The sequence below is a fragment of the Capsella rubella genome, unplaced genomic scaffold (genome assembly GCF_000375325.1).
Source record: "Capsella rubella cultivar Monte Gargano unplaced genomic scaffold, Caprub1_0 scaffold_8, whole genome shotgun sequence".
Classification (NCBI taxonomy): Eukaryota; Viridiplantae; Streptophyta; class Magnoliopsida; order Brassicales; family Brassicaceae; genus Capsella; species Capsella rubella.
Genome location: NW_006238916.1, coordinates 2,539,336 through 2,553,264, shown reverse-complemented (window position 1 = coordinate 2,553,264; position 13,929 = coordinate 2,539,336). Strand labels below are relative to the sequence as shown.

Genomic DNA, 13,929 nt, shown 5'->3' with positions numbered 1-13,929 from the left:
TTAATTCTAAAATTGTATACAAAATTTTTCCACTAAGTTGTGGTGAAAACAACACAAAGACAATCAATTTTTATTATCCATCTCCAACCATGGATACTTAATATGAGGTGTTTATTATTGAAATTATACAAATATTATTATTTAATTTGATGGGTTGCTTATTTAGTGAAAAATTCTTTCAAAACTTTTTTAAATCTTTTGTTTAAGCAACTTTGAATATATCTCACATAACTTTTTATTAATATGTTTATCTCTCTCTACAATAAGCAACTTGTATTAATAACCACCAATGAAGGTGGTCGAAGGTTAGAACATAAAATGCCCAATAAACTATGTTTAGTCTACATGATCAAATCTTAAGTTATCAGATCTCCATGAATTAAATAATAAACATATATACTTTTATAAATTTTTAAAATTATTTAATAATTAGATATTCTTTTCTTATTTGGTTTCTTAATTAAAATAGAAGACCACCAATACAAATAAAACAAATAATATAACCACAAGTCTCACAAATTATTATATTTTCCCAATGTGCTTACATTACACGCGTCCCCCGAGGCCGCATCCGATTTGTATTCTTCAATCTCAACCGTTAGATCTCCCAATCCCGCATCCAATTCCACAACGTGGTCTTTGGTCTTTAAATAATATTATTATTATTATTCCAATTAAAACAAATAAAATATATAAAAAAGGCATAAAAAAGTAGTAAGATTCTCTCCGCCTCTTCCCTCTATAAGAACCGACACTTCGACGGAAGAAGAAGAAGAAAACCAAAATCCAAATCTCAAATCACACACAGAAGAAGAAAGAAGCAACAATGGCCGCTGAAGGAGAAGTTATCGCTTGCCACAACGTCGAAGAGTGGAACGAGAAGCTTAAGACCGCTTCCGATTCCAAGAAACTGGTACTTTCTACTTCCCTCTCCGATTCGATCTCATGTTTTCTGAGATTCAGGATTTAGGGTTTGTTTGATTTTGTGGGTTTTGGTTGTGATTGATTCAGAATTAGCTTTGAATTTGATCTGGAATCGAGTTTTTGTGAGTTCCGTGATGTGAAATTGATGAACCCTAATTGTTTAGAAACGTAAGATCTCCAGAGATTTGAAACCCTAAGAAGTGAATTTTGAAATCGAGTTTGTCAACTATGCAAACTCAGTTCACTGACTTGATTGAAGATCTAGAAATTTTCGATTTTGTTGACTAAAGTATGATATGAAATGTTCTGTGTTAGCTTTATCTGATGAACCTGTTTTTGTATTATTCTCCATTGATGTTATAGCTTCTTTTGTTATTCTCTAAAACTTGGTTTTGTGGGATTGATACAGATTGTGATTGACTTCACTGCTACATGGTGCCCACCTTGCCGTTTCATTGCACCAATCTTTGCTGAGTTGGCTAAGAAGCACCTTGATGTAGTGTTCTTCAAGGTCGATGTTGACGAATTGAACGTGAGTCTCTCATCATCAATCTTACACGTAGTACTAGTAATCATAATAACCTCTGGTCATTGAACTTGTTTGTTGGTGTTTTGTTGTGCAGAGTGTTGCCAAGGATTTCGACGTTCAAGCAATGCCGACGTTCATCTTCATGAAAGAAGGAGTGGTTGTCGATACAGTTGTTGGAGCTGCGAAAGAAGAAATCGTCAGCAAGCTCGAAAAGCACACGGCCACCGTTGTTGCTGCAGCTTGATTTCGCCTTTTTCTTCCCTCTCTCTCTCTCTCTACCTATTCTGCTAATATGTTTGATGTTTAATAAGTTCACCAAATGGGTCTTTGACCTTTAATTGTGCTCTTTGTGTGGTGAATAAATGTTGCAAAAACTTGATTACTCGCAGCTAGCTATGCTAATTGTTCGTTCATGTTTAACTCTTGAGTTTGTCTTGTTATGTTAGAGTTGTGTTCTCTCTTTACATCGTTTTCATTCAATCTTGACTTTTCAACAACTCATTACTTCAACAGTCTTAATCCTAATATTCTGATGCATTCGTGGTTTGGTCCCAATTGTTCTCAGGTTCTCTTCAACTTTTTTATAGGACCATATGTTAAAATAATCCAACTTTTTTTATGTTTTGTATTGATGGGTCTGTATACAAAATAGTCTACCTACCAAGTTGTGACAGTCTAGTACTACTACTCCAGGGGAATGATTGAAATTACTTGGCCACAGCTTGTTTGGACCACTTTGTGTCGGATTCTATTGCCACAACCCACAAATGCATGTATTGGTTTGATTTATACAACAAATGTATTTCATGGCAGAAGAAAAAATTGGCGATCAATTGAACTCAAATCGGTCTCCTGCACCAACTTAAGTTGGCAGCTCATACTTGAATATGATGATGAACATACAAATTTTTTGCCTAAAATCTCGATTACTTGAGAGAGAGGAGAAAAGCACAAGGTGTTAATTCAGACACTGAAACATATTTCAGATGTCATTTATACATAATAATCCGTACAAAAAAAAAAGGAAGAAGAGTGGAGGCCATGAGGGATTTCAATTAGTATTATCAGTCATGGGGAAATTATATAAACCTCTTTGTGAAATAAAAGGAGACATCATTTTTAGGTCATCATCATCTTCATCAAACCTTGTCGTCATGGAACCACCACCTTGTCTCTTTTGGAGACCTCCCGTTCTTGCAGTTCTTAACGTATCGATCATTATCAGTCGGGCGTTGCTGAGATAGATATTAGACAGTTAGGCATAGATAAGAGTTGTGTTGTGTCAATGGTTCAAAATGTTCAGTTTGTCAGAATACAAAGTGTGGGAGGCCAGAAAAGCAAACCTTTTCGGGTGAACTCGATAGCATAGAGAGAATGCTAATGCAGACTGAACTCACTGTCATTGCTGGAGACCAGGAGTCATAGAGAATATCTGCAAAAAGAAGTAAGAGAGAATGTCATATTTATCGCATAGTTCTATTGGACTTTCCTAACTGAGGTGTAATCTTGACTGGTGTATTGTAACATCTTGTTTATCTTCTACAACAAATTATGAAATGCCAAAAAAACTCTCAAATTCTTCATGTTTGGGAAAACAGCAAACATATATGATGTGCAAGGAACACTGTTTCTGCTTATCCAAAGAAGAGGAGAAGACTGCACAACTTAATGAACCAAAAACACAGTTCAATATAACGAGCAACTCAAAGTAAAAGATTCAGACTTTACTAAGTAATCCAGTTAAAAGTCCAACGGAACGGTATCAGCTTACTTCATGGTGTTTTATAAACACATTTCACACACAAAATTTCAGATTATGCCAACACTAAGTTGAGCATTGGACAACAGACTGAATAAAAATGATGATATTACTTCTCTTTTGGCCACATTACAATCCATCAGCAACCAATATATGTATGCATCATGTTGTTCCCCTCGTTTTATGTATGCAAACACTTTTCACTAACATGTTCATCACAAAGTAAGACCAATCAGATAAAAACTATGCACTCTGAGAAAATCACACACAGTAGAAGAGGCACACACACAATTTTGAGTTACCATTTCAGAGAAACCAAAAACAAGAACACATGCATAGAGTAAAAACTGAAGAGTAAAATTACCTAAACAAATATGCCCATTGCTGTAAATATGAGGATGTAACGGTGCTGGTGGAACAAATATCACCTGACCAAACACCAAAACACATCAAATCAGAAACAGAACACACAACACCAAGCAGTTAAACACCACTATCTCAAGAACATGCAAAAACACAAAAACACTGATTCCAGTTAATCAAACCCAAACCTAAGAAATTTCAAGAAAACCCCTTTAATTAAAATCAACAACACAAACTTCAACCTAAAAATCAAAAACTTGCCTGAGGAGCTTCCATAGGGTAATGTTGAGGAAACTCAACCTGAAGATTATAAGTCTCATTAGCATAAAGCGTACCAGGTGCTCCTGTTACCTCAATTATCCATCTTTTTACATCACACCACACCACAACACAAAGAAAACAAATAAAAAATCTCAACTTTTGAAGATTATTATCAGAAATCAGAAAAATGAAAGATTCGAAAAAATCAAAAATTTACTTTTGAAGATTATCAGTAACTTTGTGCTTAAACCCAGTCGGTGGATTTACTTGCCACTCAGACAACTCTTTCTGTAACCTATTACAAGCGATCTTGCTCAACGCCTACAAAAACCAAAATCAAAAATCCTAAAATCGGAGAAAGAAATCAGATTAAGACAAAAGAGAGAGAGAGAGAGTGAGAGAATCTAAACAACAACCTTGCGTGAAGGAGATGAAGAGCTTGTCATGGCGGAGACAAAGAGAGAGAGAGAGAGATGAGAGACGAAGAAGACAAAGAGGTCTGCTTAGGCTTTTGTCTGGATCTTTCCTTTACTCTCTTTTTTTTTCTTCGAATATTACAGAAAACAAAAAAAAACATAAAAGTGGAAATTAAAAATAATTTTCGGGGTGAGGAAAGGGCACACGTGAAAGAGTCAAAATTACAAAATTAACCATTTTGATCCAACGGCTCTGATTCTTCCTTTATGTTCACACGTGTCGTTTTTTATTCACTGACTCCACAGACATTGAAGAGTCGATTTTTTTTTTCTTTCTTATGTATATAACAAAGATTCTCTTACCAAAGTCGTATGTACGATCACAAGTACATAAGTTTTTAAGACACAAAGTACATTTTTACATTGAAGATATAAATGTTTGTATTCAGGCCGCATTTGATAGTTTATGGGCCTTTTTCATTAGGCCCAACTTGAACAACAACTTCTTCCTCTAGCTCGATACCATCCTCTACTATGTCTTGAAGAGGCTCAGCATGAACAAGAACAATTGTTCCTTGTGCTAGCTCAATACCATCTAATTGAACTTGATGAGGTGCAATGCAATCTTGTGAATCTTGATGTAGCCCAACATCTTCTTGAGGAATCTGGTTTTGTGTATGTATTGTGCTAGGATCTTGTGTTTCTTGATTAGGGGCAAGAACACGATAAGCTTCTTGTGGGACGAGTTCGAGCCCCGAGGCGAAAAGCGGGATGATGCATAGCATGAGTTGGTATGCGTTTAGTGTATGCCAATAGAGGCTACCATCTTTTGTGTAAAGCCAAAACACTCGTCCGCATCTTCCTATTCTCACTTCTTCTTCGATTAGGTTTTGGATTATGTCGAGTAAAGTGAAGATTAACGTGTTGCAAGCCAATATGATTCCGAATATTTTAGCTAGGTCTTTCTCTTTGTCGAGTAGCTCTAAGACAAAGCAAAGAAACTCAACTAGGAATGCAATAGCTGAATGTGGTCGAAGACTTTGCCTGAACACCACGAGTTTTATGACCGGAGTTAGGATCGCCATTTTTCACGTAAAAGATAATGTGATGAGAACTATTCGTATTTACGTGGTGCATTTTTATAGTGTGACATAAAGAGATGATTAATGAAGAGAAAAGTCAAAAGTTAAACTCGGAAAATTTCGTGCTAATCATAATGATCTTAACTTTTTCTTTGCATTGGGAATCAAAGAAACGTGTTTTTAGTATTTTTGTGTGTGTTTTGAGATAATTTGCAAGTAAACTCTATTGTTATTAGATGAAAGCTCTAGTCATTTAATAGTGTAGGATACAATGAATCAAAGCTGATTTGGTGATTTACGACATAGATGATCTCGGCATGTTAATTTTCTCTTTGAAAAACTTGTCCTAGCTCTGCTAATTTAAGTCCTAATCATATTAAGTTATTGATTAATGATTATTAGAGACTTAGAAGAAGAACAAAAAAAAAAGGGAAACTGCTAAGTCTACATATGTTACTTATAGAATTTTTTTATGAGCATCTTTTCTACATATAAAATTCATTCAAAAGCATAGTTTAGTTGTGTAAAAAAAAAAAAAAAAAAATAGTTTAGTTGTAAAATTTTCAGAAGACTTTTCACAAGAAAACCCTAGACTCTAGTATACTTGTTCATTAAATCTAATAAATCTTGAATACCATTATAAATCAGAAAAAAATATTTAGATAATTGTCTGACATATTTATGAGAAATGGACAAAACAATACACCGTAATTTCCTTACATATATACTTCAAATGGACATGCAACAAAAACATTTTGAATGCTCGATATCAATATTTTGTCTTTTAACCAAGTGCTAATAGTTCAATTGGTAAAGATTTTTAGCAAAGACTTAGAGATCGCAGGTTCGAATAGCACTTGGGACGAGACCATATAAGTACATAACATGTTTTGGTCTCGGGTCTTAGGGAATGCATGAGTTTCGACCCAGAACCTCTTTGAATATCTATCTTAACATTTTTGAAGTACATTTTGTACTAAAATCTAATTTGGATTATAACCTTTTATTTTGTATTATTTACATAATCAAATCCTTACTATTTGAATAAATAACAAAACTTAAAAGTAAATTTTGTAATTAACTCACAAGCAAATCGCAAAAATGGAAACAAATATTTATTACATCAAAACTGTTTCCTAAACTCTCTCTTTAATAAATCGAATATCTCTCCAATATATTTATATAATCTTATTTGTTTTTAATTTATATTATTACATAAAAGAAATTTATAATAAAAATACAAATTTTTTTCCACACATTTTGCAATTTAAATTTTAGAAAACGGACGCATATATATAACTCAATCAATAAAGGAAAAAATATATGTACAACGTCTACATAAAGTATAAAATTTTAGATTATAGTTCAAACCATTATAAATACGACTAATATGTTCACCACTACAAATGAACATGAACTTTGATTTCTCAGGTATCCAAATTAAAAATTTTATTCAGTTTAATATGGTTCCTTATTTAAGAGAAATAAAACTTTTAAAAGGTTTCAAAATATTATAAATTTTATTTTATTTTTTAAAATTTGAAAGTATTATAAATATTAAAACTTTTAAAAGATGAAAATTAGAATATTTAATTTTAGTTTTATAGAATATTAAAAATATTAAAAAAATTGAACTCTACAAAATTTTAAAGTATTATTAATATTTGAACTCTAAAAATATAATAAAATTGTACGTAAATATGATTGAACGGGTTTGAGTATACATAAATATGATTATATTTTTTATTACGGATTGTCTATATTTAAAATCTTTTACGGGTTAAGTTAAAATAAAATTTTTTATTTACAACAAAATTGTCTCGCGGTGTATCGCGGGTTGACCATATATATCTGTGAATCTACTGATAATATAAATTCAAAAAATTATATAAAATTAAAATAAAATACACACTTATAAAACTAGACTATATATACCAACTAAAAAAATGATCAACCAAACAAATATATCAAGTTATGGCCCCGTGGTATACCACGGGGTATATCCTAGTTATATATATATATATATATATATGTAACTAAACATGAAATATATATATATTTCGTCTTTTAGATCGGTCGATGTACATGTTCTGATAATTAGTAGATTTTGGTCTCTTACATTACAATTTTTGAATCTAGCAATTGGTTCAGTCGATGTTTGTAACTTGTTTAGTTTTAGACTAATTGATGTTTAGTTACTAAGTCAAAGACGCAAACATAATTAGGCCATAGTACCAATGAGAAAAGAGACAAATGGCTTGTTTGAAAGCACTAAATTACTAAAACGAATTAACTAAGCACAAACTCAACAACAAGCTTTGCTCTTCAAAAAGTAAAAACAAACAAGTTTCACATTGCCAATAATAATACGAAACTGCCATTGCAATGTCCTTTTGACTCTTTCTTCATCTCTAAAGCAAAAGAAAAGAGTTGTGTACTCTCACTCTTTTCCGAAATCAGCGTTATAGTGCGAACTTGACTCGAGTTTCTTGGCTTCACTGAGTTTTCTTACCGCCTGAAAAAATTGGTTCATTTCCCATGTCACAACCAAGATAACAACATGATTTAACCAAATTTTATATAAATATACATACCTTCATGAAATCTTCATGGATCACATAGTCCCGCTCTGCTCGGATTGCAAACATTCCGGCTTCAGTGCATATGTTACGCAGATCAGCACCGTTGAAACCCTTTTTGGACCAGTGAAACGTTTAGTGAGAAACTCAGTCAAGGGAAAGAACACACTAACAAACACATTGATTATTGTAAGGAAAAAAAACTAACCTCAGCAAGTTTGACAATAGCCTCGTAATCAATTTCACCATGTTTGGCGATTCCAGCTGCATGGATCTTGAGAATATCCATTCTTGATTGCTCGTTTGGCAAAGGGATCTCAATCTTTCTATCTAACCTTCCCGGACGGAGAAGCGCAGGATCAAGCACGTCTGGCCTGTTTGTGGCCATAATCATTTTCACCTAATAAATATTCGAAAACACATTCATTCAGACCCACAGACATTTAATAGCACCATAATGGCTTTTAGTGTATAAGCAATTCTATGAGACAGGAGTTAGGAAGAAGCACAATTCGATCAAGATATCTAACATATTTCAAGACAACCACTATATCTCATCACGATGAAATCTTATTCACATGGTCATGGACGCCAGGTTTGATCAAGATTTAACATCAGATTAGAGAGCAGTACCTTTCCGAGGTTGTCAAACCCATCAAGCTGATTGAGTAACTCCATTAGTGTTCTTTGAATTTCACGATCAGCACTAGTTCCCTCACTAAAACGACGCCCACCAATAGCATCGATTTCATCCATGAAAATAATACAAGGCTAACAGAGAGAAAGTGTTCATAATCAAGTCAAGAATGTGATACAAATATTATAGATATGAAAAGTTGAAGAAGAATATATACACCCATTAAAAGCAAGATTTACCTGGTGCTCACGGGCATAATTAAACATCTCCCGAATCAACCTAGCACTTTCTCCAATGTATTTATCTATGATTGCACTTGATACAACCTAAAAGAGGAGTAAGATTTGATTAAACCACATATATGCCATAAAGTTCCCAAAAACAGTGTAGAAAAAGATTATACCTTCAAGAAGTTAGCATCAATGTTGCTGGCTATAGCCCTAGCTAGTAGAGTTTTTCCAGTACCCGGAGGTCCATAAAGAAGGACACCCTGCATTGATATGTAGAAAATTTTTAATCAGCTAAACCATACTGACCATCACAACATGATGAAGTCTAAATAAGCGCCTGGAAATTATTGGAAAAAGAAAGAAAGGTCAAGGGCATACAAAATAATTACCTTTGGAGGTTTGATCCCTACTCTGAGGAAAAGTTCAGGATTCATGAGAGGTAGCTCAATAGATTCCCTGAGTTCTCTGATCTGATCACCTAATCCACCTACCGCGGAGTAGCTAATGTTGCCTGGGTCTTCGTGAAGCATGTTATACACAACTGGATCAACCTACAATCAAAAGAAAACCCACGTGATTGTCATGAGACATACACTACAAAGAAAAACTATAACAGAACTGGACACATGAACAAATCAAACTTACTTCTCGAGGAAGGGCTCGCATTATTGTTAGTGTTGTCATATCCAGAACAACTCGAGTTCCCGAGGTTAGCTTTTCCTTATCCACTTTGCTCCGGCAACCCACCACATAACGAGGACCACTGCTCGCTTTGACAATCACTAAGACACAAAAAAAAAGCAAGATTTTATGCTTCAGACACCATAGAAAGCAACTGATAGTAGTACAACCAAAGTCCAATGAGCAAAAAAGAGGTATTAAAAGGGAAGGAGAAAAGATTACATCTTTCATTATCTAGTGGTCGAAGAACTTCTCCAATAATCTGACCAACACTTTGAAGAGACTTGAGATCATCCTCAGTTTTGTTGAATTCCTTTTTAGCTCCTCTTAAGTTCTCCCTAGCTACAATAACACAACAAAACTTTAAGTTATAATCACAACCCATTCACGTATAACAAACTCGATTCATATGCTAATAGCAAACACCATAGAGCAAAGTGAAAAACAAAAATCAAAACTTTACATCGATTAAACTAATCCGAACCACAAAGTCTTAAGATTTCATGAGAACACTCTTGTTGTAAACAAAAGGTGAATACTTTAAGCAATTGAGAGAAAACCCTAGATTCAAGTAACTCAAAACCATTCAATCTCAGTATAGATTCGGAAACAGCAATTGAATCTGGGTTAAAATTCAATGTTGGAATCGAACCTGTTCGAACACGGGACTCGAGTTCCTTATGTTGGAGGAGCTTTTTCCGGTACTCGGAGACGGCCGCGGTACGGCGTCTGACGGATTCGTCAACGTCGGTCATCGTCTGTGAATCCTTCTTCTGTGTCTTCTACAGAGAGATCTCTCAGGTTTTACTGGAAAGCGAAGCAAACAAATCTTATAAGAAACAAAGTTTTCTAACTTTTCTTGAGCAATGGGTTTAGTCTCTCTCCCTCAGAAGTTGGACAAAAATACCGAATTGAAACGCTGTCGTTTTTATTTACATTTTTTTTTTTGTTGAAAAAGAAGAAATGATCCTAATCCTAAAGTGAAAACTTGGAACATAAAAGTAAAGTATATAAGAGGAAGAAAATTGAAGGCTGATTTATTTATTGAAACTTAAAATTGAGAAGCATGATTTATTTTTAAATAATTATGAGTTTTATTTAACCAAAAATTATTGGTTACTAATTATAATTATAACAAAAAATAAAAATTACGTCACTATTTTATAATTTTATAATTATTTTTTCATTTTTTTTTGTCGACAATTATGCATTCATGTTGTATTATGCATTCAAGATAATTATTTTTTCATTATCTTGAATGTATTCATGTTGTAAATATTCGGTTAATCAAAGCACACTAAGGTTTATTTTAGTCGGTGTTCATCTACTATCTGACCTCCCATGTTAAAAACTTGTTCGACATAATATGTATCACTAAAAATAACATATTTTCTATCAGATTTAAATCTATATATATAATGGGAGAGTTCTCTCTCCCTCTAAAGCTGTTCACGTCAGCATGTTTTTTTTTTGTGTCTAACCCAACAAATAATTGAGACCCAAACATTTATCTTTCATGTCCTGTTTAGTTTGTAATGTAAGGCTCAAATTAAATATTTATCTCTCTCCATCTAGGCTATCCACATCAGCATTCAGCTCATTAAGATTTTTTTTTAAATTAAGTATATTTCAAATGTTTGTTTAATGCATATTTATATACTCATAATTGTTAGAAATTTAATTAAATAGAAAACAATTAAACTAAGAGAAAATAATAAAACTAAATAAATAAAATTTAAAAATCCTAAAAGAAATGATCACATTTCCAATGATTTAATATGTTAATGAGATTTATAATGGAAGAAAAATATTAAAATGCATGGTAGAGTAAAATAAATATATGACTATACATATAAAACTTATAAACAAGAAAAAATTTAAAGTGAAATATTAGTTCCAAAGAATGATAAACTACAAAGAGTTTTTATTAGTTATTTTTTTCCATTTAAATAAAAGTAAACGGTTACCAAACTCAAATTTTAAAAAATTATAATTTAAAAATATATTGTAATGGTTGCTTTTTTGTGAAATCAGAAAAAGTTGAATATATAAAAATCCTTTTGCACTTTTTCTAGTGCAAAAAAACTTGAAAAATTACAGAACATTAGATTCCGTCTTCTATAAACGTAAAATAATCAATTGGTTATATTAATCTTATGAGTTCTACAACAATATATATATATATATATATTTATAACGTGAATATATAAGCTCTCCATACTAAAAGGTTAATATTTTTGACAAAATGTATATGCTACATATTAGTTTTGTTACCACCAAATCGTGCTCCATAAATGCCACATATGAAGTCCAACCCTCTAAAAATGTGATTTACCAAAAACGAGGAAATAAAAAGTTGAAATACATTAAAATCTCAATTTGAGGTAAAAATCAAAATTTTCATATTAAAAGATAAAATCAAACTAAAATTTTAAGATCTATCTTGGAGGGCCACCATATCGAAATATGGTGAAACGGAAATAAAGTATAATGCCTACGGCAAAGGATACAAAAAATCAAAAATGGTGTCGGCATCCTCCTTTGCTGGATTGAGCTCTCTTCTTGCTTGAATATCATGTCCAAGTTAATCCGTTGATTACAATGGCATCGTCCGACTAAATAAGGTTTATGCAAAGTAAACAAAAAAGTAGAAATATTGGATCGCATCGACTAAAATATTAAAAAAGTAAGTAAACTATCTAAAATTTAGATCGACTCTTAAATCAAACACAAAGAAATTTGTATGCATTATATGAGCTTGGCAGGACATGTCATAAGTGCATGCTCAATTACAAAACATTTGAACAAAACAGCCATGGGATAATATTTAAAAATTTGAAATTATCTATTGATAAGACCCAAATTCAAATAGATAAAAACGACCTAACAAACAGAGCACGCTCCAGTTTTGATAAATAAATCTTTAGTCAAATTTAAAACTATGACAGTAAAAAAAGGAAAAAATAAAATAAAAGAGTTAAAAAATGGTTTATCGTTACACTTTCCTTTTAAGTTAAAACTTTTAATCTAACTATATTGATACATGCGTCCAAACAAAACTAAAAAGATTAATTGGAATACGAGTGACAACAGCACCACACAAATGAATAAATAACAATATAAGATTATAATATCTGAATATAGAAAGAAAAAAATTCAAAATATAGCCAAACAAATACGACACAAAATGTACATACAATCATTAATCTTACAAAAAATAACACCAAATAACAAATAATTAAGGAAAATTTCATAGCAAACAACCGTCTCCTCTCTAGTTTGAATAGTTAGATTGATTATTTTTTCACTGGCTTGAAAATTAATAATTGGATCTGCATTAACAAACTCGAAATTAGTAGTAAATACTTTTCAAATTCATGATTACTTACTACCTTGCAATCGACATAGACTTTTATATCTTTGCATCATTTTGTTTATACTCAGTATTAAAACTAATGACAAACCAACTTTGTAGAACTGATTCAAGTACATGTGGTATCATATATTTGTATAATATATAGTGAAACAGGAAATATCATAAGAAATTAAATCCATCAACAAAACAAATCTTCATCGATTTATAAACAAACTATATTCAAATCCATATTTGTTAAATATATATTATCAAATAATATAAGAGGAAGAAAATTGAAAAGCTCTTTTGGTAATTTATTTATTGGAAATAAAAAAATAGCATTGGTTCATTTAAAATAATCATGAGTTTTATTTAACAAAAAGTTATCATTATTAATTATAAATAGATTTTAACCCGCGGTACACCGAGAGACGATATTTTAAAATGTACTTTTTGTTCATTTTGTTTGGTATATGAAATTGTACTACTGTATTTTGATTGTTTATTTTATGATTTAACATGTGAAATGTTGTATAATTTTTTTTATATATATATAATCATAATTTGAACAACTTAATTAAATAAATTTAATATTTAAAATAATGAAATGATGTTGGCATAACATCTTTCGCTTAAATAGTCTAATTTCAAATTAAAATATTTTGTGAGTTTTACTGTATTAGACAACCCGTAAAAACATTGAATGCTACGAAATGAACACTATGATATTTCAATTGAAGCTGTCCATCCGGACATTCTTATGTGGGCTGCTAAGTTCTCCAATATTTCGTTTGAATTTTGTAATAGACATTGTAACAAAGTGGCTCATTTGCTTGCTTCTTTTGGTTGTAATATGGTCTCCTTTTATTCTGATTTTTTGAATCCGCCTTCATGGCTTTCAGAACAGTTGTATTATGATTTTCACAATTATCAAATATAATTATCTTTTTGACGAAAAAAAGACAACCCGTAAAGACATCTATAATCGTGATTATGTAAATTATAACCCGCTCCATCACATGACACGTGCTACACAATTGTCAATAATAGTTTAGTACATACATTTTTGTATCGATTGAGTAATATACGTCCCTTTTAAAAATTTCAAATTAC

The 13,929-nt window shown here is 31.9% G+C and overlaps 4 protein-coding genes across 4 annotated transcripts; 1 reads left to right on the top strand and 3 right to left on the bottom strand.

The window, feature by feature from the left end:
* The first annotated feature begins 764 nt into the window (after window positions 1-764).
* LOC17875526 (thioredoxin H3) lies at window positions 765-1,924 on the top strand. Its single transcript, XM_006281270.2, has 3 exons — window positions 765-913; window positions 1,334-1,456; window positions 1,548-1,924. The coding sequence occupies exons 1-3, from the start codon at window positions 827-829 to the stop codon at window positions 1,695-1,697; spliced, it is 360 nt and encodes a 119-aa protein (XP_006281332.1). The 5' UTR covers window positions 765-826; the 3' UTR covers window positions 1,698-1,924.
* Window positions 1,925-2,359: 435 nt separating this feature from the next.
* Window positions 2,360-4,378, bottom strand: LOC17874804 (probable ubiquitin-conjugating enzyme E2 18). Its single transcript, XM_006281170.2, has 6 exons — window positions 4,253-4,378; window positions 4,054-4,157; window positions 3,837-3,939; window positions 3,577-3,640; window positions 2,797-2,885; window positions 2,360-2,688 (listed from the first exon to the last, which is right to left on the bottom strand). The coding sequence occupies exons 1-6, from the start codon at window positions 4,280-4,282 to the stop codon at window positions 2,593-2,595; spliced, it is 486 nt and encodes a 161-aa protein (XP_006281232.1). The 5' UTR covers window positions 4,283-4,378; the 3' UTR covers window positions 2,360-2,592.
* A 338-nt stretch (window positions 4,379-4,716) lies between these two features.
* On the bottom strand, window positions 4,717-5,337 carry LOC17876936. Its single transcript, XM_006282210.1, has one exon. The coding sequence runs from the start codon at window positions 5,335-5,337 to the stop codon at window positions 4,717-4,719; it is 621 nt and encodes a 206-aa protein (XP_006282272.1).
* Window positions 5,338-7,533: 2,196 nt separating this feature from the next.
* LOC17876733 (26S proteasome regulatory subunit 10B homolog A) lies at window positions 7,534-10,312 on the bottom strand. The gene is made up of 10 exons (XM_006280518.2): window positions 10,114-10,312; window positions 9,684-9,803; window positions 9,426-9,562; window positions 9,170-9,331; window positions 8,954-9,040; window positions 8,790-8,876; window positions 8,547-8,684; window positions 8,122-8,313; window positions 7,929-8,027; window positions 7,534-7,849 (listed from the first exon to the last, which is right to left on the bottom strand). Exons 1-10 carry the CDS (start codon window positions 10,214-10,216, stop codon window positions 7,775-7,777), a joined length of 1,200 nt encoding a protein of 399 aa, XP_006280580.1. The 5' UTR covers window positions 10,217-10,312; the 3' UTR covers window positions 7,534-7,774.
* Window positions 10,313-13,929: the final 3,617 nt, after the last annotated feature.